This window comes from Leptinotarsa decemlineata, unplaced genomic scaffold (assembly GCF_025532065.1).
Source record: "Leptinotarsa decemlineata unplaced genomic scaffold, Ldec_3_MD MMD2_P_RNA_scaffold_11, whole genome shotgun sequence".
Classification (NCBI taxonomy): domain Eukaryota; kingdom Metazoa; phylum Arthropoda; class Insecta; order Coleoptera; family Chrysomelidae; genus Leptinotarsa; species Leptinotarsa decemlineata.
The window spans coordinates 4,387,921-4,412,763 of record NW_027412525.1 but is presented as its reverse complement, the minus strand read 5'-3'; the positions used below and the strand labels follow the sequence as shown (position 1 = coordinate 4,412,763).

At 35.2% G+C, this 24,843-nt stretch overlaps 1 protein-coding gene across 2 annotated transcripts in view; it reads right to left on the bottom strand.

The window, feature by feature from the left end:
* The window catches only part of Ets65A (DNA-binding protein D-ETS-3), a 307,752-nt gene that overhangs the window by 69,513 nt on the left and 213,396 nt on the right, over positions 1-24,843 (bottom strand). For both annotated transcript variants that reach the window (XM_074170116.1, XM_074170111.1), the window contains exon 5: positions 22,656-22,727. In XM_074170116.1, the coding sequence (XP_074026217.1) occupies positions 22,656-22,727 (72 nt within the window). The remainder of the gene's footprint in view (positions 1-22,655; positions 22,728-24,843) is intronic.

Here is a 24,843-nt window from a genome sequence, read left to right as displayed (position 1 = left end):
CATCAAACATGAGTTTGCAATTTTCCACAAACCATCGTACACCGACATTATCATACATAATTCCTCCACACACCCGTACCAGCATACAGTTGCTGCATTCAATAGTATGCTTCACAGATTATTGAATATTCCACTGTCTGATAGGGATTTCCAGAAAGAGCTGAATTTGATCAAACAAATCGCGATTAATAACGGTTATAAGGTAGATATTGTAAGCTCCATTCTTTCCAAAAAACGACAAAAGCAAGCCATGGATCTGGTCTACCCATATTCAAGATGCGATAACGTTAGTTATAAGACATTGACATATGTGGGGGAACCAAACAGAAATATTGCCCGTTTTTTGAAGAAAGAAGGCGTAAACGTAGCTTATAGAACGAATAATAACCTAAGTAAATTTATTAAAAACAATAAGGACAAAACTTTGGTGTCGGATAGATCAGGAGTATATAAGCTGACTTGTGGCTCTTGTCCAAAACTGTATATTGGCCAAACAGGAAGAACATTTTTCCAACGAATTAAAGAACATAGGAGTAGTTTTGTAAATAGAAAGACCAATTCCACATTTGCAAACCATCTTTTAGCAGAAGGACATGAGTTCAATCATGAGTACGAGGTGTTACATTCAGAAGAGAAGAGTTTGAAACTTAATCTTCTAGAATGTTTAGGAATCAATAGATTCAGGAACTCGGGTAATTTACTGAATGATCAATTAGAACTCAATAACTCTCCGTTACAGAATATATTTTTTCAAATGTGAAAATGGAACATAAGTGCAGGTAATTTAATTCGTTAGAAACTCAGGTAAAATATCAGCTACTTAAAATTCAGGTACTTCGTTTACAGGTACTTTGATTTCAGGTACTCCATAAACTATATATATATTTAGTATTGAATGTGTAGAATTAGTTAAGAGACACGCCAGATGAAGCCATTGTATGTCGAAACACGTGTTGCGTTTTTGTAAAACAGTTTAGTGAAAATCTCACAATAAAGTGTTTTTGGAATACGTTAGTTATGGATTTTCATCAAGTATCGGCCGATTCCATCATATACTTCAACATTGTTGACTTCATAAAGTTTCACTAGCTTTGTCAATAAGTATTTCTTGGACAATAAAACATGATTGATGAAAAGAGAAATGAAAATTTCTATGTTTTTTACCACTTTTATTTGTAACTAACGTTACTGCAGTTTCGTCCTATATGGACATTCTCAAACTTATACAATAAACTAACAATGATTCATTACATTCTCCATTATATACCACCCCTGTAGGGGTGGTATATAATGGCGAATGTAAGGGTAATAAGGTACTTGACTTGATTGAGTACCTGAATTTAAAGTTCACAATGCAGATGTGCCAATTTAAAAACCGGAGAGTAAATTAAATCGATATGATCATTTAACATTTAACAGGTTGCACCCGCGATGTTTATGCTTGTGAATTTCCAAGGATTCTAAATAATTGAGTTTGACACCTTTCCTTGCATAGTGCAGAATTATATCAATTTCCCTAGCCAGATTGTCTGCAGAAAAAGGCAGTGAGAATGCTCTGTGCAACATTGAATTGTAGTACATTGATAGGTCATAATAATGGTTTCAACGCAGATACTATCCAGAAGTTAGTCAGGAAACAAAGCCGGAAATTCACTTACAGATTATTATACCCTAAAGTCAAACAACCAGAAATCAAGAAATGGGTAACGCTTACATATTTTGGGAAAAGAACAGAAATAATCGCAGGTTTCTTCAGAAAAAACAATGTGGAAGTAGCATTCAGACCACATGCTATTCAGACCACTCATTTCCTTTTCGAAGCCAAAGATGAGGTCGACAAGTTGGAAAAATCTGGAGTTTATAAGCTAAAGTGTCCGGTGTGTAGTAGTGTTTATGTGGGACAATATGGCCGAAATTTTCAAAAACGTTGCTGCTGAATATGAATATGCTGAATATGAAAGGTCCTTCAGACTAGGAAAAAATGATTCGACGTTTTCAAACCATTCCTTGGCATGCAACCACAAGTTTCCGACTCTAAACGATACGGAAATTCTGCACTATGCAAGGAAGGGTTGCAAACTCAATCATTTAGAATCCTTGGAAATTCACAAGCAGAAACATTACGGGTGCAACCTGTTAAATGATCAAATCGATTTAATTTACTCTCCGGTTTTGAAATTGGCACATCCGCATTGTGAACTGTAAATTCAGGTACTCAATCAAGTCAAGTACCTCTATTTCTATTAGTACCTACAGGGGTGGCATATAATGGCGAATGTAATGAATCATTGTTAGTTTATTGTATAAGTTTGAAAATGTCCGTATAGGACGAAACTGCAGTAACGTTAGTTACAAATGAAAGTGGTAAAAAACATAGAAACTTTCATTTCTCTTTTCATTATGATTTCCTACCACGTAGTAACGGCTACATCCATCAATTTATGGAAAACATGATTGATTGATTGATTGATTAAATAACATACATAAAACTTCATATTTTCTACGTCAACGTAAGTACAGTTACAATTTATTAAATATTAAGGACGTTCGGCGGAAGGTTACGAAATTACTAAGTGTTTGTAAATATGTGTGGTTATTAATATTATGCAGAAGAAATCATACGAAAATTACGCCTTACACTCTGTAAAAACTCAAATCCATTTTTTTGGTACAGTAGCCTTTTGGGTTGACGTGGGTGGTTTGCTCCACTCAATCGACCGATGGTTCGAACCGCGATGCCGTACCGTGATGGGAATCACACGTTTAAAGGTAAGACCTCGTTAGTCCTTAGGTCGCACAAGTTTTGACTTTTCAGAGTTGTCGTTCGTAGGGGGGCGACAGACATTGGGTCAAATCAATATGTATATTTATTTTTGATGATTAAAGATAAAGCTACCAGAATGGTTCAAAGAAAAAATGTATACGTCAGAGTCGATTTCAGTTGAACAATACAGTATCAGTGATTTCTTAAATGTTTTTCATCAAATAATTTAACCACGACTCTTGGGCTTCTCAGAGTTCACTTACTTTTCTGTCAAACTCTGATAGAATGAGTATGTATTTTTTCGTGATACATAAATATTGGACAATATATTTTGTTCATGAAACAGGCGTATAACATATTCAAATAACACTTTTTCTTTTTTGTATGTTGGTATAGTTAGACCTAAATCATTTCTTGATGTAGTATCGTTGGAAAAAAAACAGGTTAGTTTAGAGTTTAGATGAATGGAAAACTCTGATATATTTTTTCTGATTGGGCTAATACTCATCTCTCTCTGTTCAAGGCAGGATATGGAAACAAAAAATACCATATTTTCTTTGAACTTTTGCGATCAGGTACTAGTACTTAAAATACTTTTGCATTCAGAATAGAATAATCAATAAAATATTGCATACTATTGAAAAAAATTAGAATCTTTTTTAAGGACAAAATACAAGCACTACAGAAAAATCCTTGAAGCGCTCTGAGAGCGATGCCTGTGTGAAAATATCGATTCGTTGGAATTGAATCGCTGGAGATTAAATTCATTTCAAAAACGTTCTCCGAAAGTTTATTTCACATAAACGCAGTTCTCCAAATGAAAGAGTTCTTAAACAGTAAAGTTCGAGGTGTACTGAGTTGAACCTCAAAACGATGAGCAGCCACAGTCCGTCGCGTATTTCTGATATCTGTAGAGTGAAGAAAGAAGCTTGTTCGATATCCAAAATATCTATAAAGATAAGTATATGTATACACTGACCCGTTAAATTAATAACACTATCGATGATAATAATTGAACACTTTTTGCACTATTATAGTGTGGAAATTGGTTAATTATTTTAACATAGTGTGAAAACTGTTCAATTTTCATCATGGATAACTAAATAGAATTGCTTGAATCTTTGTCATTACTTTCTCTCTCTATCACACAGTTTTTTAATAAAGAACTTAGACGTTTAAACAGATACTTGTAAAACTTACCTAACCTGAGATATGATCAATTAGGAAAAATACACTTGTAGTAAATTTCAATAAAATACAATCATAGGTTCACGTGTATGTGAAAATAATAATTGAGCGACCTGATTTATGCCGAAATTTGCATAAATATGTCACCGGAAATTACTGCAATTATTCGTATTGGTACAAAATTTCATTCTATTAGAGGAATTACATCTTTAAGTATGCATATATTTGCGTGTTTCGATCTTAGATAACAACACATAAAAATTGTGAACTATATTACTAAAGTAAGAATGAAATAAAAGGAGCGATATCCCGTGTTCTATCGAACACGAATTATATGCCATAAAAGCGAGTTATATTACTTTACTTTCGTTTATGTTTGTCCGTTAGTTACTTGGAAAGCCCTTTTTTCACTTTTCCAGCTGATTGCTTTGATGGGGTTGAGAGTTTGTTGGATTTTTCTTGACATGCAATAATAAAAGAGAGAAAATAATGTTTGAGAGTTACTGGGTTCAGAAACAGTATAAAGAGTTCATACAAATCCTCAAATATATCTCATGTTGCATTGATTTCTGATTACAAACTTGTCTGGAAAAATATTTAAACCTAGAACAAAAACCTTGTCATCTGTTTCACTTGATAACTGTCATTGGTACAGGTCACCTCAATTGTGTTTTAAATAAACCGTGTTAGGAATTACACGTTGAAAGGTAAGACTTCGTTACTCCTTAGCTCGCACAAGTTTCTCAACTTCTGAGAGTTGTCGTTCGTATGGGGGCGACAGCAGATAAACCGTATTACTTTGGTTCATTCGTGAATTGCCATGAATACTTTCAGTTACAAATAATTCAAACAACTTTCTTCCATAAATTTCATTTCCTGAGGTATATAAGCTGATTGGTAGAATTTTATTAAAAAAAAAAGATTTTCACGTCACTTTAAATTTTTCAGTCTATAAGGAACTGTAAATATTTTTGCGCAAAATGGGGAAATTGTACCTCTTTCTATTTTTCATAATTTGGCTATATATAACAGATTGCACCAAGATTTAAGTTGTTAGCAGCTGCCCAATTTATATATTTTGCCACCTTCCACCATCATCCAACAGAAAGATAGGGGATATTTCAAAAATGCAACTATGGTTTGAAGTTGATACACACATCTGTTTGCGGTTGCCTAATCAACACTTTTGAGAGGAGGCTCTAATTTTTTGATTTGCATATCGCCCCGAGCTCGTAACTCTAAAATACATTATTCTCAACTCTACTCCACATTAACAGTACGACATGATTTTTGTTGCTGTGCTACAAAATTGACGCAGGTTCTTATAATAGAACTTTGTCCTTTCTATATCTGTCTGAAGGAAGAGAAAAATTGGAACACCTGACATTCAAATATTCATAACTTTCAAGATATAATAGTAATGTAATTGAATTTTTATAGAATAATTCTTCTGCATTATGATACATTATACATATCTTGTTTATACCATATAATGTCATTAGTATGGTATCTTATTTCTTGATGATGAATTCAGCACCAAATGTCAAAATAAATGTTTTTGTTTCATAATCTAAACAAGGAAGAAAAGTGGAAGATAGTTACAAAACTATTGTGCCGCTACACAAAGTTAATGGTGATCTACTGTTTGAAGAGATCATCAGCTAAAAGGAAAATGCAGCATGAATGTATGTAAAAACATATTCCATCAGAGATTAAAAAAAGCTGATAGACCATCAATGGTACCAAGGAATTTTCTTTCTTTGGGTCAATAAACTTGAGGTTAAGTGGCAGTTTTGAACTTCGGCTCTTGGTTGTTATATTCTATTTCACCCAATAAGGACCATTATCATTATTACAAACGATTTTCACTGAAGAGAAATGGAAACTATATGAATTAAACATGATGATGTGTTTTCATAATGATCTGCAGGTTTTCATGCCTGACGTTTTGTCTACTACTGCGGGAGATATTGTCAGAGGCGATAACGTAACGGTCGAAGTGCTCGAGTAGTTCTCAATGCAGAGACTATAATGCTAGAACTTTTTTTCCGCTCTCATATTTTCATAGGTAGGCGTGGCTTCGTTCCTCTCAATTGGATTAATTGAACTTGTTTGTGTATCATTGAGGACAGGTAGCCAGATTTTATTTATGTTCATTGTCTCTTTCTTTCTATTGAAAATATACCTGCGTTTCTGAGTTTCTATTGCCCCTCTATATGTTCTTGGATGGTAATTTTGGGTTTTGTCGAGTATTTCTGTATCTTGGAATGATATAATGTGTGTGTGTCTCCTTTGTAGAGAGCATAATCGGCTATAACTGATTGGTTGGTTTGTCCGAGGCGACAATTTCTCTTCAGTGTTCAGAGAGACGTGTACCTAAACTTCTTTCCGTAGTTCCAATGTACACCGACCCACAGCCCAGGGTGTTGCTGAAGGCTCTCCGGGGTCCTTAACTGACCTTCGACTCTCTCTGATAGTTTTCGTTGGCCTAAATATTGGTTTCACGTCGTATTTATCTAAAATGTTCCCGATCCGATCTGTAACATTTTCAGCTTTGACACAGTGACAAAGCCCCGATTGGGGCAATCATCACGAGATGGAGTTGTTACTAGTTAACAATCTAGCCGGGAAACTAGTTGTTTTCTGACAGACGTTTACCAGAGCCTCATGAGTAGGTAGAGAGACTAATATTTCCAAATTCATTTCGAAATATCCATTTTCTTGTATTGAAACCTATCCTCTGTGGATTGATTGATAGAGACGTTATTCAAAAACCAAATAATGAAAGGAACTTTACTCAACATGAAATAATCCACGAATGAAGTAGAATCCTGCACTCAGGGCCGTAGCGAAAAGAAAAACCAGGGGGGGAGGGAATCCAAATTTCCGAACCCCACCAGCAAAATTTCCCAACTTTTGAAAAAATGAAAGCCGAGGAATTAGTTACTACTATAATATATTAATTTTCTTACCTAGCTATCCAAAGATTGGCTAAATGCTTATGCCCGTTAGGGTATGCACAAACAAAAATACATTTTGGTAATTATAAAAATAATAATGGAATTATTCTACTTTGGACCAAGGTCCTTGGTCTTCCACCATGTATAGAAATATTCAATACAAATGAAAGGAAACAACACTTGAATAATATTGTGCTCATTGTTTTCTAATATTATTTTTTCTATCTTCACGGCCCGAAATTTCCCAACTTTTCCAAGTCGAATGAATAGCGAAAATTTGGGAATTTTGTAAAATTGTCACTTCAAAATTTGTGGACTGTTCAACTGTTTTCTTACTTGAGAAAAATTAAACTTTTTTGAAGTTTTCAAACAACTCAGAATTTCAAAGTATAGGATCTCCAAGTTATGCATGTTGGGAAAACCTTCTCTTGGTTCTTTCCTTTTTCTTATTACCTCTCCCTCTCTTTTCTCTCATTTTTATTTTTTAAATTTTTATTCATTTTTTTATTATTATTTTTTTCTATCTTCACGGCCCAAAATTTCCCAACTTTTTCCCAAGTCGAAAAAGCAGGGAGGAAGGCTCCCCCCCCCATCCCTCCATGGGGGATAAGAAGTGCAGGCTGCACTTCTGATATAAGAAGTGCAGGCTGCACCCTAAAAGTTATCAAGCTGTAAATTTGAATAAAATTATAGGCTCTCAGTTTTTCTTGATCCTCGTTGTACATGGAAGTTGGCCTCAACACCTTATGTCATGAAATCCAAATGTTTCAATAATAATGAAAGGTTTTGTTTCTGAAAGACACTCATCGAAAGGTGAAATACTCACTTACATATTACCGGGGCATATCGAGGTCAAATCTTGCATGTCGACATGAGGGTAGTAGACGTGACGCAAAGTTCGCGAGGGATTGGACTGTCTGACGGGGCGAATTCACAGCCGTTATCTGGCTTTGATCTGGCGAAGGCTGGTGGTGTAGCGTGTGACTTCACGAATCGACCGCTGTGATTCAGGTGGCAATTAAAAAGTTAAATATGCCCCCTTAGTTGATTCATTTATTCATATTCTTGAAATCCAGAAATAATCTTGAAGTATGAACGCCTTTTTTTATAAAACGTGGGATGAATCGCACGTCAATGGGAAGTCCTCGTCAATTCTCAGCTTGTAGAGGTTGTCCGCTGGTTACTATAAAAACCTGTTTCAAATTTCATGTAATGATTGTACATACATGTGCCATTTTAATTTTTTGTCTTAAAAACTCATCATCAGTTTCACTCACATGTATTGTTGTTATAATTCACACATCTTTTTATACACGACCAGCCTCATTGAAAGTAAATCTGTTTTGCTTCCAATGACATTCCAATTTGTATATTTCATCATCCTTTGTAGCTTATCCTCAAAAATGATACTAACATTGTGTAACTTTTGAAATAACTGGTGTTATGAGCGTACATTTCCGTCTGCTGTTCATCCAAAGAACTTTTCAAGTTTTGTTCTCAACTATAGTACAATTCCATTGTACTATAGTTGAGAACATGTTCATGAATTTTCCCTGCTTTTGATCATATCAAATCCACAGTGAGGGGCAAAATTATGGAATTAATTCAATTGACTGATCAGTTTTGAATTATCAACCTGAGATTCAGACTCAAACTAGATATTGTGAAGCAGATTTTTTACTTACTTGAACATCGTTCAACTCAAAAAAAAATAAATTCAAAAAAAGATCATAGTTATTGAGATGAAAGATTCAACATGATAATTCAACCGATTTATTTCGTTCATAATTATTAAATATTGATCACATTGAAAAATCAAAACTCCTATTTCCAATTATAAATTAAAAAATCCAAATATATAAAACTTTAGATTTTATTGATATCTTAGTTATTTTCGGCTTCTAATCCGTTAATGTTGTTTGCAGATTCACCCTCTGACAATTGTTGGTTACATATTTTTTTATTTGAATATCCAGACTGTTCTTTCACTTGAATTGATGTCCAAATACATTGGAAACATCTTTCGATATATCAATGTTGAATACTCCGTATACTTGGTATCAATACTGAAGATTTTCCATTTCCTTTTAGTAATCATTTAGAATCAATTACAAACTTGCTTATCAGTTTGTAGACCACCAGATATCAATATTGAATACTCGAAGACACCCCACCTACTTCTAGAGTTAGTTATTAACCAACCAGGATTGAGTAAAAAATCAATATCATTTTTTGAAATTGAACCACCAGATACTGATACTGAATACTCTGCTGCAGGCTCTATATTTCCTTTTAGTCAAATAAAAATAATCATTTCACCTATAAAAAGTTACATTATCACAGTTTCATTTTATTAAAAAAAACCCTATTTAAGATGCAATAATGTAACCAAAGGTATCTATAATAAAATAATGAGAAAAAAACACTTCACTATGGAACGCCGTTTTACTTTTTATTGTCACAAATATTCATTCCTCAATTTATTCAACTAACAATTTATTTGTTTGAATTTAATTGACTAATGCATTTGTTCCACACAATAAAAACGATTGTTCGCAAAATTTGTTCTATTTTAAATGACACTTGATTTAAAATGTTACATGAATAAAATTGTTATTTGAATAAAAAAGAGTAATGAAATAACTTGAAGCTTTTATTGATTCCGAAGAAAAATATTGTTTCAGAGTATTGGAAAATGGAACGCCAATTTATTATATATTATGCTGAAAAATAATCTATATACATATAGTTCAACTCAGCAATAAACCAACATCTTAATTCAACAATCAATGGAATGTATTATTCGAGTAAATTCAACAAACGTTTCAATTCCGCATATAATTTTGACCTTTCAATAAAATGTTAGTTATTTATATGACTGTTGAATTACAATGAAACTTTAAATTCACTGTCTAAAAGTAAGTTTGGGAATAAAATTTCAATGAATATATTTGAATGACTGTCAAAGTTTTTCCATGAAAGATTGTTGGTAATAAAAATAGACTTTCGTTTGTCTGAAAATATAGCAAATTAACTTTCCATACTAAATATTTTTCTATGAATAATAAAGATTGTTATATTTCAATTTTATTGAAAGTGTTCAATATTTGCAACATTCACTTTAATGCATTCAATTTAAAATTTGGTTACAACTTTTGTGCAAAACATTCTCAAGCAAGTATCATTTTATTTCATCAGTCTTTTTAAAAAGCGAATTTCTGACAAAAAATTAAATTTTTTGATGATTTAAAAAGTTTGTTGTATTTGAAAGATACATTTAAAACGATTGTTGATAATTTTAATTCGGCGCTGGTATCGAGCGGATTTATCAAGAACTTCAATTGTTACATATGGCAACATGCTAGTTCATTTATAGTACGACAACACGCCGTTCAACCGTGGCGCCGAATAAAAATTATCAACAATCAATTTAATTCATGTATCACTGAAATTCAACAAAAAAAATAATTCAGATCATTTCAAAGGAATATTAATAAAAAGTAAAACGGCGTGACACGCCGTTTTACTTTCTATCGGTATTTTGTGAAAATGAATTGTTTTGACTGTTGCATTTGGGTGATACATGAATTAAATTGATTGTTGATAATTTTTATTCGTCGCTGCGGTCTAACGGATTATTACCGTACTATGACCAACGCCATACATATATACAGTTGAGTAGTTCCATAAAAATACGCCCGACGACAGCGCCGAATAAAAATTATCAACAATCAATTTAATTCATGTATCACTGAAATTCGACAAACAAAATAATTCAGATCATTTCAAAGGAATATTAAAAAAAGTAAAACGGCGTGACACGCCGTTTTACTTTCTATCGGTATTTTGTAAAAATGAATTGTTTTGATTGTTGCTTTTAGGTGATACATGAATTAAATTGATTGTTGATAATTTTTATTCGGCGCTGCGGTCGGACGGAATATCGTGTTACTATCACTAAACTATCATGTTGCCAGATTTAAAAATTCAGCTTCTGCAAGAATCCGTTCGACGCTAGCGCCGAATTAAAATTATCAACAATCGTTTTAATTCATGTAACTATAATTATCAACAAACCATTTTATTCATGTTTCACAGAAATTGTAGTAAATTATTCGATAGTTACAAAAAAAGTATATATGACAAACATTTACTTCCAAAAATTTCAAACAATGAATCTATATTATAACTGTTCGCAACTTTTCATCAAACAAATTAATTCATGTAGAATTTTAAATCAAGTGTCATTTAAAATAGAACAAATTTTGGGAACAATCGTTTTCAATGTGTCGAACAAATGCATGAATCAATTAAATTCAAACAAATACATTGTTAGTTGAATAAATTGAGGAATGAATATTTGTGACAATAAAAAGTAAAACGGCGTTCCATACTTCACTGTGAAATTTTCACTGAACAATCTTAAAAAACGCAACACGTATTTCTTACGTCAGAAGAAGCTATTGGATAGCGAAACACGTGCTGCATTTTTGTAAAACTGTTTAATGAAAATCTCACAATGTTTTTTTGAATGTGTTATAGATTTTCATCGAGTATCGGCCGATTCCATCACATAAAATAACTATACATCAGTTATTTGGCGGGAATCGCTAGTTTCAGATATTCCACCAAGCAAAAGGGTGAAAAATAACATTATTCCATTAATATAGTAGGTAGGTGTAGTAGTAGGAATAGATCAAAGTGAGTAAGTATTTTCAATACTCTATTGCAACCCCCGAGGATTTATTATGGATCTCACCTATTTAAACACAATCGAAAAAAAACAGCTCTTTAACAGAGTTAATCACTTTATTTGGTGAAATATCTTGAAGCTAAACTGGCGAGATTGAGACTGTGGCAAATGCTGAAAAATCACACCCGATGTGGGCAGACACAGAATATGTGCTCGGCTATCAGAGTCTGAATTTCCTTATGAAGAACAATCTCCTCCAAGGTTGACACATCATGTTATAATTTCCCCAATCTAGTTAGCATCTGATTGACGCAACTGTCAGTCTACGGCTACTTTAGTAAAGTAGGTGAGCAATACAAATGTGTAACTTGAGAAGTAGGTCTCCTTTCACTATGGATACATTTCAGGAAGACGCTGACTTATGGTTGCACGGTAGGAACTGCACTCACCAGAAAGGAGACGCTCTGGAATGGCATAATGGCATATTGAAGAGATTTCATTTGATTGGTCGATGATGAGTTGCAAAATTCCTACCTTGATGCCCGTAGCAACCTTCTCATCTGAGGGCATTTGTATGTCAATTATACCTATCGATAATTATATTCAGCCATGCAGGGCTTTTGTACCTCTGGTTTGAATGAATCATCGTTTGAGCTGACCTGTTTAGGGAAACACGGTTTCATATCCTGATGCAGTTTCTGCTTTAGCCACTCAAGAATTTGGTGCAAGGCATATTCATGAAATATCCTACTCTTGAGAATGCGTTGAGTCACTTTCTGGCTGCACCACCTGGCCTCCTGAATATGTTCAAGAGTTGAAGAACCGAGAAGATCTGGCTCTTGATCCGAAGTTAGAATGACGGCGCAGTTGGGGTCATTTAGTCAACTTTAATCTCCTCTGTAGACTTAGGTATAGATTATTTCTTGGTTACTTCATGGCCCATAGAGAGTTCTTAGGGAAAGAAGCTCCATCACAGAAGAATTCCACAATACTGTGAAAAGGTTTTATACGATGTGAAGGCGCCGCCGCTCGAAGTCATTCATCATTTTGGTGCGAATGCACACCTCAGAATGAGGCATCATTCAGGAGGAGTTTTACCTCAACGGAGGAAACTTCACCCGGAAGGGGATTCTAACGCCCCTCTTTGCAGTGGGGAAAGTTTTGAATCTTTCAATAGATGAACTATTCATGAATTTATAGACCACTAACGATTCTTAGAAAACAGTGGCACGCCCTCGTGTAACTTCAAGAAGACAACGACAATCAAGCCTACACCGTATAAGCCTGATATCTGATCGCATCAGTCATCCGTATCCTCCCCTTGTAACACGCGTTGCAGGAACGACTTCACTGTTCACAGATTACAAGCACAGATATTTTTGATGAAGTGGGAATGATCCGCACGAGTAGCTGGAAGGCGCCACCGCATGACAGCTCCAGTCGTCGCTGCAGCCCCCGTTAGGGGCGGAAATCGCTCATAGGCGGACTTCTGGCGGTATAAAGGTATAGAATAACAATAACGTAGAGGTTGAAGAACTCGAAGTTTCTAAAACGGTGATCGAACATGTATAAATACTATGACTAATTGTATTTATACGTGTCAATAGTTGGTAGTTTCAGTTTCATACCTCAAAATTTTTCAAAACTATCATCGGTACGGTACGATCGAACGTAGATAATATAAACTCAACTTTGTACTATTTTTCGAATTGTGAGTAAGTACTAATAATATAAATACTACGACCGCGCCTTCAAACTAAAGAATGATATTCTGAGACCATTGTTTGACTTCTAGAATGACTCCATGAGAAAATTCATGATAGAACCTTTGAAATTTCGGATTTTCCTAACTTTTTGAGACACAATATCAATTATGATAAAATTGTACTAAAGCAATTTGTCCTTCTTCACAACAGGAAGAAAAATTATTTCACAATTTTTTTTGGTATTTTTGGTTCCTGGCTCCGTAACTGAACATTTCCAAAGTGAAATCTTATTGATTTAGTTTTCTGGAAGATTTTCAAAATAGCTTTCTCAAGCAGGAATAATCAACAATAATTCCTGCTTGTAGAAGCCATTGTATAAAGGTTTTGTAATCTTCGTGGTGGAGATTTTACAATAAACTGTAATGGTAGGTTTTGATATAGATTTTCATTTGGTAATTCCATTCTATTTCCAAAGTCAATTGAATTTTCCAAGTTGATCAAGAATGTTGAGGCAATTAATTCCCAAACCTACAATCAGTTTCGAAATGAGTTATCATAAATAAAAATAATATTTTAGCAAACCTAAAATTTGAAATTTCAAATTACAAACAATTTCCCATAGATTAAATCACTAGGAAACTCTTTGAAAATGATTAGAAAACTGAAAATCATTTCACTAGTACCTAATTCAAGGGGTGTCATCTCAGAACTACTCAACTACTCCATAGTAAAGCTCTTGACGCTCATGATCCTGTGATTCTTTGTAAAAATTGAATTATTTCACTTTCGATGACATTTCATTTTTATTAGTTGAGAATAACCCAAAAATCTCAATAATAATAATTCCAGTAACTCACTGAGACGTTAAAGAAAACCTCAAGGCTTGATACTTTGTTGAGAACTCCATATGTTAGAATTGAAGGGGTTATATTTTTAGGAGTGATTGATTTTTGGGAAAGAAAGTTTTTGGCTTTCTACTTTCTCCATCTTGATACAAAAAAAAAGGATGAGGGAGTGTTCCAAAGAAAAGAAGGAAGTAATTAATTTGAAAATAAGTAACTCTGTACATGGATGTGTAGATCATGCAATGAAGTAACTTTCAGACACAAACTGAAAAAAAGTCCTCCTGAAACAGCTACTTTCATATAAACATTGAATTACACGAAAGAAAAAAATCCTTTCGAAACAAATACTTCTATATGAACACTGAATTATACAGAAGATACTTTTCTCTACTCAGTTTGTATTTCAAACATTTGTTGTGGAATAAAAATCAGATATCATTCACATGAGTTCTACTTTAAATGAATGGTAACAAATTGCACTTACATGGAACACTGTCATCCTCACTGGTATACATCGATGTTTCGCCTTAAGACACTTGCCCTTGCTCTTCAGTACCAAATTGGATAACATTATAGAAAATACACACAATTCATTCATTCCATATATTAATATGAAGACGATACCCAGTCGTTTATAAGTTTTCCAAATAAATTGACATCGCAGAAAATGATTAAGGTCAATAATGATTCAAGAGTTATTTGATTTCTTTCTTCACATAATCCATTATTAAACGTTTCCAAATCCAGACTGATATTTTTTCGGTTCAAAAAATTAACGGGAATCTTAATGAAGAAAAGAGAAATGAAACTTTCTGTTTTTTAGCACTTTTATTTGAAACTAACGTTACTGCAGTTTCGTCCTATACGAACATTTTCAAACTCATACAAAGAGTTTATTGTGAATTTGATCATATAAGTAAAGCATACGACTCAACAAAAATGCTACGTCACAATCAACTTCATTTACTTCACTTTCTGACAGCTGTTCATAAAATTTTCGAATAATAAAATTTAAACATTAACAATTTACCTACGAGAAATCCGACACCAATTTGTCATCCTAAAACAGAAGACCGAAGTATTAAAACTAAGTTTCTCATCTGATGCTGCCAAGATTTATGATCAACAGCCTCCAGAATTCATGGATTTCAATTAATTCAACTTCAAAAAAAAACTCACATTCCTCGCCAGTTGAACATAAAAAAATCTGTTGTAATGCATTCTTCATTGCTTATGTTACCTATAACAGTAATTTCCAGTGAGTTTATTAACGATTTATATATCTTAGCAGTTTTAATATTGTCACTGTTCTGTTATTATTATTATTACAAAATTAATTTAGAGGTTAACATGAAAAACACTATGCAGAAACAACCTTCCACATATTCACATACATTTTATATGAATGTGAAACATTCGCCCTCCCGATACATTCGGGAGGGCGCGCCAGCATTATTAACCAATGACCACTCCCTACACCGTAGTCGGCGCTGGTCAGGCCCTATCCCCCGAATCCCCAATACATTCGGGAGGGCGCGCCAGCATTACCAACCAACAACCACTCCCCACACCGTGGGGTAAGTGATCATTGGGACCGAGAATCATGTGCCCTGAGCTAGCGTAGTGAGATAAGAATGACAGCCTTCTGCATCTGTGCGGCTTAGATTTCTGCCTTAGTGCGGCAAGACGATATGATTTTAAGATTCGAGAGTAGGGAGGGCATCATTCCACCAAGGACTCCAATAATCAGAACAACCATTTTGATAGCGTGGTCTGGATAGAGTATGCGGAGTTCGAAGAGAAAATCTCGTTACTTCATCCGTTTTTCTTCCTCTTTTCGGACGATATTCGTCTCGCCAGGAGCTGAGAACTCCACGACAAATATCGTTTTGCTCTGGTGGTCGAGAAGGACTACATTAGGCTTATTAGCTTGTATGAGCCTGAGAGTGGGGAACGAATACTTCCAATAAATTCGGCACTTCTCGTTCCCCACAACGGATTTAGTATCCCCCGGAGCATTGGGCAACACCGGTGTCTCGTCAATAGCGTAAGAGTGCCGTAGATGGTAATATAGCACTCTTAGGGCCGCGTTATGTCGATGAATATAGGCCTAGACCGCATATCATGAACATGCTGATAGCAAGTGCATTAGGGTCTCGGGCGCCTCGCGGCAGGCCCTGCATCTTGTGTCGGGAACCTCTATACCCATCACGCGACTGCGGTAGACTAAGGTGTTGAAGACATCATTCTGACAAGCCATAATGAACCTCTCAGTTTCTGACTTCAGCACTCGACCTGAGGAAAGCGAAAGTCAGGCGCTTTGATGAGCCAAGGTCTTCGATGTTATTGAAGAAGGCCCATGCATTTGCTTATCCTTGTGTTTCCGCAGAAGTGAGGTGACTGCGGCTTTTATTTGAGCTTTTTGCTGAACGGGTTCCAACTCGGTGACAGAGTTGTGGTCACCTCATTCAGTATCGAAAACTAAACCTAGTTCATCAGCTGCTCGGGCTCAGCTGCTCCAATTCCTGCTCTCTCATGGTCACGAACTATGCAGAGAAAGGGGTCCGAACTTCTGACGACTTTACAGGCTATACCCAGTACCATTCTGTCATGTAAATACTCCAAACACAAAAGTCCACGGCCTCCCTGTTGTCAGGGAAAGTACAACCGTGGAACGGATGATTTGGAATGCAAACTCCTATAGAGATGCATCATTTTTCGGGACAGCTATTCCCGAGTCCACTTCACTACTCCAAATGAGTAGAGTAAGATTGGAACGGCAAGCATATTTGTTGCAACAACTTTGTTCTTCCCCGACAGTTCCGATGACCAGATCTGCGAAGTTTGTGCTGATACTTGCCGCGGAAAGAGTTCTTCACTGCTGTTATATCTTATGAGTGGCGTTGTTCCACCCCGAAGTAAGTATAAGTCTCTCCGGCATCTAGATGGTGTAGGATGCTTCCATCTACGAGCTGCATATCCTTTCTGTAGTCCCCGCATCGTACTCTTTTGAGATGGATCATTGCACATTTGTCTATCTGGAATTTCATACCGATAGAATGCGTGTACTCTTCTATCCCCTTGAGTATTCCTGAGCGCAACGGATAATGGCAATAGTGGGATGCAGAAGAGAAGGGAACTGAAGGAATCGCCCTGAAATATACCTCTTCTGAAAGTGACCTACCCTGTTTGGACTCTGGATTGACCAGATGTTATGGTAAAGCGAGTTCGCCAGAGTGGAATCAGTTGTTCAATGCATCTCACTATTACTATTATTATTATCATTATCATCTTCATTATTATTATCAAAAATTCTCCAGGATGATTTATAGATCATGCACATGACTGAATAAAAAAAAAGAAGTCACAAAACAGCATTCAAACATTAATTGTTCAATATTACCAGGTAACTGAGTTTTATCGAATGGCAGTGCTCAAACATTCCTTTTTTTTCATATCCATCAACAAAACATCTATTTACGAATCATCACCATTCCGGAAAAACATCGAACTCAATAAATATTATTCGTATAGGAATATTCCAAAACAAATCCCACCAATCAGAAACATAATCCGCAGTGATCCGTAAAATTTTCATTTATCAAATATATTGGGAATCCGATATCCCAACTCGAACTCCAAGTCGCGAAAAAGATTTTTGCGAGTCAACGTCGGATTCCTCAATGTTGACAAAGCAAAGTCGTGCATTACTGCAAGTAGTCCTAGACAAACAGAGGAGAATGTGTGAGCAAATAAAGAAGGCAATTTAGTTTAGTCATATGTGAACACTGCCCCGTTTGATGTGTATTAAGAAAAAGTGCCCTCGATTCATTAGGTGACAGAAGCCAGATCAAGTATATTTGAAGACTGTACAGGGTGAATATCAGTAGAAAGTCAATCTATTCAAACTGAACAAGGTAATGCCTAGCTAATGCTGGGCAAAAAGCTGAAGTATAACTATCAGGCATCTGTGCTTTTAGATGATAATAACTTGCACGAATCTTCCATTTGGAAGTTGGAACAGCACTCAAGAAAAATTGATGGCAAACCACGGACACGTGTTTCTGGCTATTGGCCTCATCAGTACGGTGTAGCCAAGTGCAAAGATAGACAAAATTTGGTTGTGAAAACGGGAAGATAGTACAAACGAACGGAGTCCACAACAGAAGCCTAGCGCACATTTGTGATTCTAGTTAGAAGACCTAAAATTCCTAGAATATCATAACATTACCAGAGAGGCAGCTACTGCAACTGCGTGACTTCCGAGCCAATAGCCAGAAACACGTGTCCGCGGTTAGCCATCATTTTTTTAGTACTCTTTCAACTAATCTTCCCCTTTTTAATTTAATCATAGACACTCAATAACACCCTTTTCATATTAATATCCTAACTCGGAAGTCATGCAGGTAGCTGTAGGTCCCTCCGTGGTAGGAATTCTAGGTCTTCTGAATAGGATCACAAATGTGCGGTAGGCTCCTGTTGTTGACTCCGTTCGTTTGTGCTATCTTTCCATTTTCTGCAAAGAAGGGTTGCCTATCTTTGCCCTTGGCTACACCGCGCTGATGAAGCCAAGAGCCAGAAACACTGTCCGCTGTTTCAAATAATATATAAACTATGATAAGTGGTTTACCAAATAGAAAACAATCATTTTGAACATTTGTTACTCGAATGACACTGACATTTTCATTGGTCATGATGTTTTTTTGAGAAGTAAACGAAGATTTGTGATTTTCTTATACATTTAATCATTAACAGTTTCATTATCAGTGTTCTAGATCTAGCCAAAATGATATCATCCTACTAACATTAGCACCTTCGCCAAAATCGATAAACGCATGTATGTATTTTTTACTGTGACCATTAAGAAAAGCAAAACCTCTTTTTGACTTCCTCTATAATAATAGGAAAGTTTGAAATGGAAACAAAAAATTATCGAATATCAATGAAATCTATTAAAATTATCTTTAAATCTTTAAATCTCGATATTTTATCCGTTTTTTCTCCTCTTTTCTGACGATATTCGTCTCGCCAGGAGCTGAAAACTCCACGACAAATATCGTTTTGGTCTGGTGGTCGAGAAGGACTACATCAGGCTTATTAGCTTGTATGAGCCTGAGAGTGGGGAACGAATAATTCCAATAAATTCGATACTTCTCGTTCCCCACAACGGATTCAATATCCCCCGGAGCGTAGGGCAACACCGGTGTCTCGTTAATACCGTAAGAGTGCCGTAGATGGTAATATAGCACTCTTAGGGCCGCGTTATGTCGATGGATATAGGCCGAGACCGCATATGCTGGACATGCTGATAGCAAGTGCATTAGGGTCTCGGGCGCCTCGCGGCAGGCCCTGCACCTTGTGTCAGGAACCTTTATACCCATCACGCGACTGCGGTAGACTAAGGTGTTGAAGACATCATCCTGGCAAGCCATGATGAACCCCTCAGTTTCCGACTTCAGCCCACTCGATCTGAGAAAAGCGAACGTCAGGTGCTTTGATAAGCCAAGTTCTTCAATGTTATTGAATATTATTATTATTATTATTATCATTATTATTATATAGACAATCTAGAAATAGGAGAAAATCAACTTTGTTGGATTTGATTTTCGAAAGTATTGAACAAAACATTCAGGAAAAGAAAAGACAGGCGAAGCAATATATGGTTGAAAGATGTGATATAAGTGCTGCAGTAAAAAAAGAAGTGAAGTGAAAGGATGTATAATACATCATGGAAAAAAATTGTAAGGATTGTAAGAGAATATAGGAAATAACTTCAAAAGTTATTCACATACCTTGCATAAAAGTATGAAATATGTTAAAATATTAATTATTCTCAGTTGTTTCTTACAGGTACACATTGAAAGAAAGAACCTATCTGAAATAACTTTCATCTCAGTTTGTATACCTAACTTCCATATTGAAATTGTAAGGGTGAAATTATTAACCCCACTTACAAAAATCACATTCAATTCCAAACGTTATAGTTTTGAATGTTTGTAAATATTTCACATTGTTACAAATACATGTGTATAGTTATAATAATGTTCAACTAATTGAATAGAACTGGCCGATACTTGATGAAAATCCAAATTAAAAAACTAATCAATACAGTTTATTGTATGATTTTCACTATAAGGGTTTTACAAAAACTACGACACGTGTTTCGCTATACAATAGCTTCTTCAAGCATAACCTTGGTTATGCTTGAAGAAGCTATAACCTTGGTTATGCTTGAAGAAGCTATTGTATAGCGAAACAGGTGTCGCGATTTTTGTAAAACCCTTATAGTGAATATTTAACTAATTTAACTTTCAAATTAATGACAAATTATGTCATTCCGCGGAATATTTTTACTGTTCATAAACATTTCTGAACTTCTATATATCAGTAGATGAAGATAATTTTGTCCATATCCTTATATGATATGTATAACTTTCCCCAAAACGTTTACATATATGTAACATAAATACCAGGGACTTAACAGAGATCAAATTAAAAACGATTAGTGAGGAAAGACTTGGACTTAAAAAATCGGTATCAGTTTACAATATTCGAGAACCAGAGACGGGGAAGAGCTAGTGACATCTTACCAAGCAGACAGATCCCAGTTCATAATTTGCTGAGATGCCAGAGATACCTAAGCCGAAAGCTCCTACAGGAGCTCCTACAGGAGCTTTCGGCTTAGGTAAAACTCTATAACAATCTTTGGTGTCTCCTGTACTACATCGATAGCAGTCATGACAATTTTTCCAAATATATCTCTTCTCCACATATTTTTGTAGAGAGAGGCTATATGGACAACATACAAAATGGTGCATATTTCCGGTTACCAAAAAAAGCTTATGTAGGTTATACCGGTTCACATTGACAGTCCTAGCTTTCTAGGAGTGATCTCTGACTCAATTACGACTTGGATTGGATCCTCCACGAGGAAATACTAAGAGCAGAAAGCTAGTGGTTACAGATGGATCCAAAAACACCTCCAAATTTAGACACGGATGTTCACTGTTGCAGACCCAAAACAGAGATTTCAATCTGGTGGCAACCAACATTCAAATCAATGAAAATATTACCGGATAGTCAAGCAGCTTTGGGAGCATTCGGTTCTTATCGAACAACATCCAAGTTTTCAGTGAATTAACAATAGAAAGACTCAACAATTTGTCTCTGGTTTAGATTACTAGCCACACTGTCCAGGAAAGGCTACGGTAAGTTGTTACGTTGGACCAGAATCTGCCTTTGCCATCGCTTAAGGTTTTGTTAAAGAAAAAGTGAAGAGTTTCAAATTGTTGGCAAAATCTACCAATGTTGTGAAGTCATTATTATCATCGGAACGTGAACTTTGAAATATCTCATAAACAGAAAACTCTTAGAGAAACAATGTTGTGAAATCATTATTATCATCGGAATGTACATTTTGAAATATCTCATTTGTTTAAACAGAAAACTCTCAGGGAAACCCACAAGACAGACCTGAAAACTTTTTGAGACTAGATGGTCTTTGAAATGAAGAATTCTACAGGGTGTTTCCTGATGACGATAAAAAATGTAAGGGTGTGTTCAGAAGATAATTTCATAAAAATGAGTTCATTATAACATAGGCCCGGAAGTGCAATTGTTTACAAGGTGTTAGTTGAACTATTTTTAAAAATTATTTTTTGTGATGATATTGTAAATATTCCTCATTCCATTTCAGTGGACATTTGCTTTTTCCAGTAATAAAATGCTCATTTAGCCTTGATTAGATACAAGTTAATGAGTCCAGTGGTGACCCAGAACACAGTTTAGTCTAAATTTACAACTTTTTTATCCTTTCATTTGTTTCCGAAGCTTGTTTTATTTTCCAAAAATTGAAAATTGAAATGAAACGGAAAGCAGATGAAAACAACTAGTGTGCTAGTTGTTGACTTGAGGAAAAACAACAACTAATTGTTTGCGGTGTTTGCCATTTATCAAGTAACATTAATTGTTGTGGCAACGTTTGAAATTTTCCCTTATTTTAATTTGATAATGGCTTACTCTAACACTAATCGTGAAATGGCTGGCATGCGTTTTGCGTTTGGATTGGGAGAAGGTAGCTTCGGAATCTCAACGTATTTACAGGGAAAAATATTCTAATAGTCTAGTGCCTCATGTAACACCTTTTTTGAAAATTCAAGAACGACAGGATTTCCTGCTGCTTGTGAAAGCTACTGTATAGTGAAACATGTGTGGCAGTTTTGTGAACCGTGTTAGGAATCACACGTTAAAAGGTAAGACTTTATTAATTCTTGGCTCGCACAAGTTTCGACTTCTGAGGGTTGTCATTCGTAGGGGTGCGACAGCTGGTTAACAGAAAAACAGATTTCAAACAGATTTTATAGTGAAAATCAAAATAAATTTTATTAGTGAATAACACCATATTCCTTGCGACCGTTATCGCATGAGGAAGATGATGAAAGAAACAATAACATTTTCCATTGGAAATGTTTGCCGTCTATCAAACAAAAAATTTCTCACCTGGTTGTCTGAGGTGGCTGTGAGGATCTAAAGACGCTTTCGTCATTCCAGACAAAGTGTTCGTTCCGTAGCCTGAAACAAAAACAAGAAACATTAGTTATCGGGTGAAATGACGCGTTTATCGCGAAATACAATAGTGGAATCCCGCTTTCGCTCTGCTGGCTTTTGTTTCCACGGCTCACTTCAACCGTGTTTGGCGGCCGCTGGTGTGGAAACCGACAAGAGAATCCTTTCCGTAGCTGTATGAGGATTCCCTCCGTTTACGGATAAAATAGCTTTTTCTGTACCGCTCTTTAAAGTGAGTGTATCTTGAGAGAGAAGAAAACGTTGAAAATTGGTGGAAAGTATTCAGCATGATATGATATTTCTGAGTAAATTGTTGTCCAAAAAATGTTTTTTTTTAAAAACAATTCACCGATAAATAATTCATCGAAGAGCAATTCGACAATCACAGATCAATTATAAATTGGAAGGGGTATATTTTAAAGGAGATGGGGGGGCTTATTCTTTCATTCTCATCTGAAAGTAACTTCTATATATGATTTACACATCTTTGTATATATTTTATTTCGAACTCAATTGCGTTCTTCCTTCCTTTGAAAGATGGAGAAGTAGAAAGCCAAAAAACTACTTTTTTCTGAAAACGAATTCCTTCTTGAAATGTACAGCTTATCAAATGTAGGTAGAGCTTTCTGAATTCCGTTATTCCGAAAGAGAGAGAGAAAATTCTCAAGTCTCTACCTAGATTTGACAAGCTGTACCCCTTTCAATTCAAATAAGATTCCTATGGCTGGGAATCAAATGAGCCTACCTAGTGTGTGACATGACTACATCGTGACATGAGTGTGTTGGTCTCATCCGTAATATTATGAATGAAATAAATGATTCAGTTTATAATATTATCGGAAGATGCTGATGAGGTGTCTTATTACGAAATTTTCAAGCCGCCATTGAGGATGATAGTGTTCTATTTAAATGAAATTTTATATCGTAAGTCTTTCTATTGTGTAACTTTTCTGTAAAATAAATTATATCTGATTTGATTTTATAACGAATGTTTTGTATAAACAGAAATAGGTTTAAATTGAAAGGGTTATTTTTTCAGGGGTGATTAATTTTTGGAAAAGAAAGTTTCAGGCTTTCTACTACTCCATCTTGATACAAAAAAATGTGAGAATCTTCAAAGAAAGGAAGGAAGCACTCAATTTATGCTGGTAAGGGTGTGTGGACGAATTATGTATGATAATGTCCGTGTAAGATTGTGGAAAATTGCAAAATCATGTGAAGTCGAAGTAATTTATCGAATTATTTACCTCTCTTTCAGTGGTGAATTTTATTGACGGATGGATGGAATTGACATATTCAACGAACTTGCCTAATTGCCTATCTGTACTAGTATTGGTCAATTCCATCATATTCCTTAACAAAATACAACGGATAGGTAGTAACTGTAGGTAGTAACTGTAGGTAAAGTAACAAAGGAAGAGAGACAGCTCGTCATAACTAATGCGAATGTGAAACACTGGATTACAGGAGATGAACAATTCATGGACAATCTAAATGAGGTCCAGAAGAATATGATAAATGACTCTGTTCAAAAAATAAAGTGAATTTAAATTTTTCTCAAAAAATATTTATTTATAATTTGTTTCTTACAAAGTAGCACCTGCCAAAGGATTTTGGCATTATTTCGTTTAATGGTATACCATATTGCTTGCTAGCTTTATAAGCATTAATACGTCTGCCTTCAATCTCCCCAATAGCTTCTTCTATTGATTCTCTCGAATAATCACCCTTGTTCCAGACCATGGCAACCCTAGAATAAAAACATTGATAAATCACAAAAAATCTAAATAAAGTTAATAAACAAAAAACATTCAAATGAGGCCCCTATCTAAATTTTCAGCCAAATTTCAATGGTCATTCAAATAAATCAATAAGTAAGTGTGAAACCAAAATGAATTTAACAAGAAACGAAGCTGGAACAAGAGAAGACCGATATGCAGTTTCCCCGCCACGTTGGTCTGCACAAGCCCCAGATGGGGCTTTTGCAGACCAACCAGGCTGCACAGCAGAGTTAATAGTTTTTGAGTAGACTTATAAAAAAAGCTAAATATTTTCATGTCTAAAATAGAATTCAAACCTTATCTTCATGTACTTACCAAAATTTACAGCCTTCAACATTATA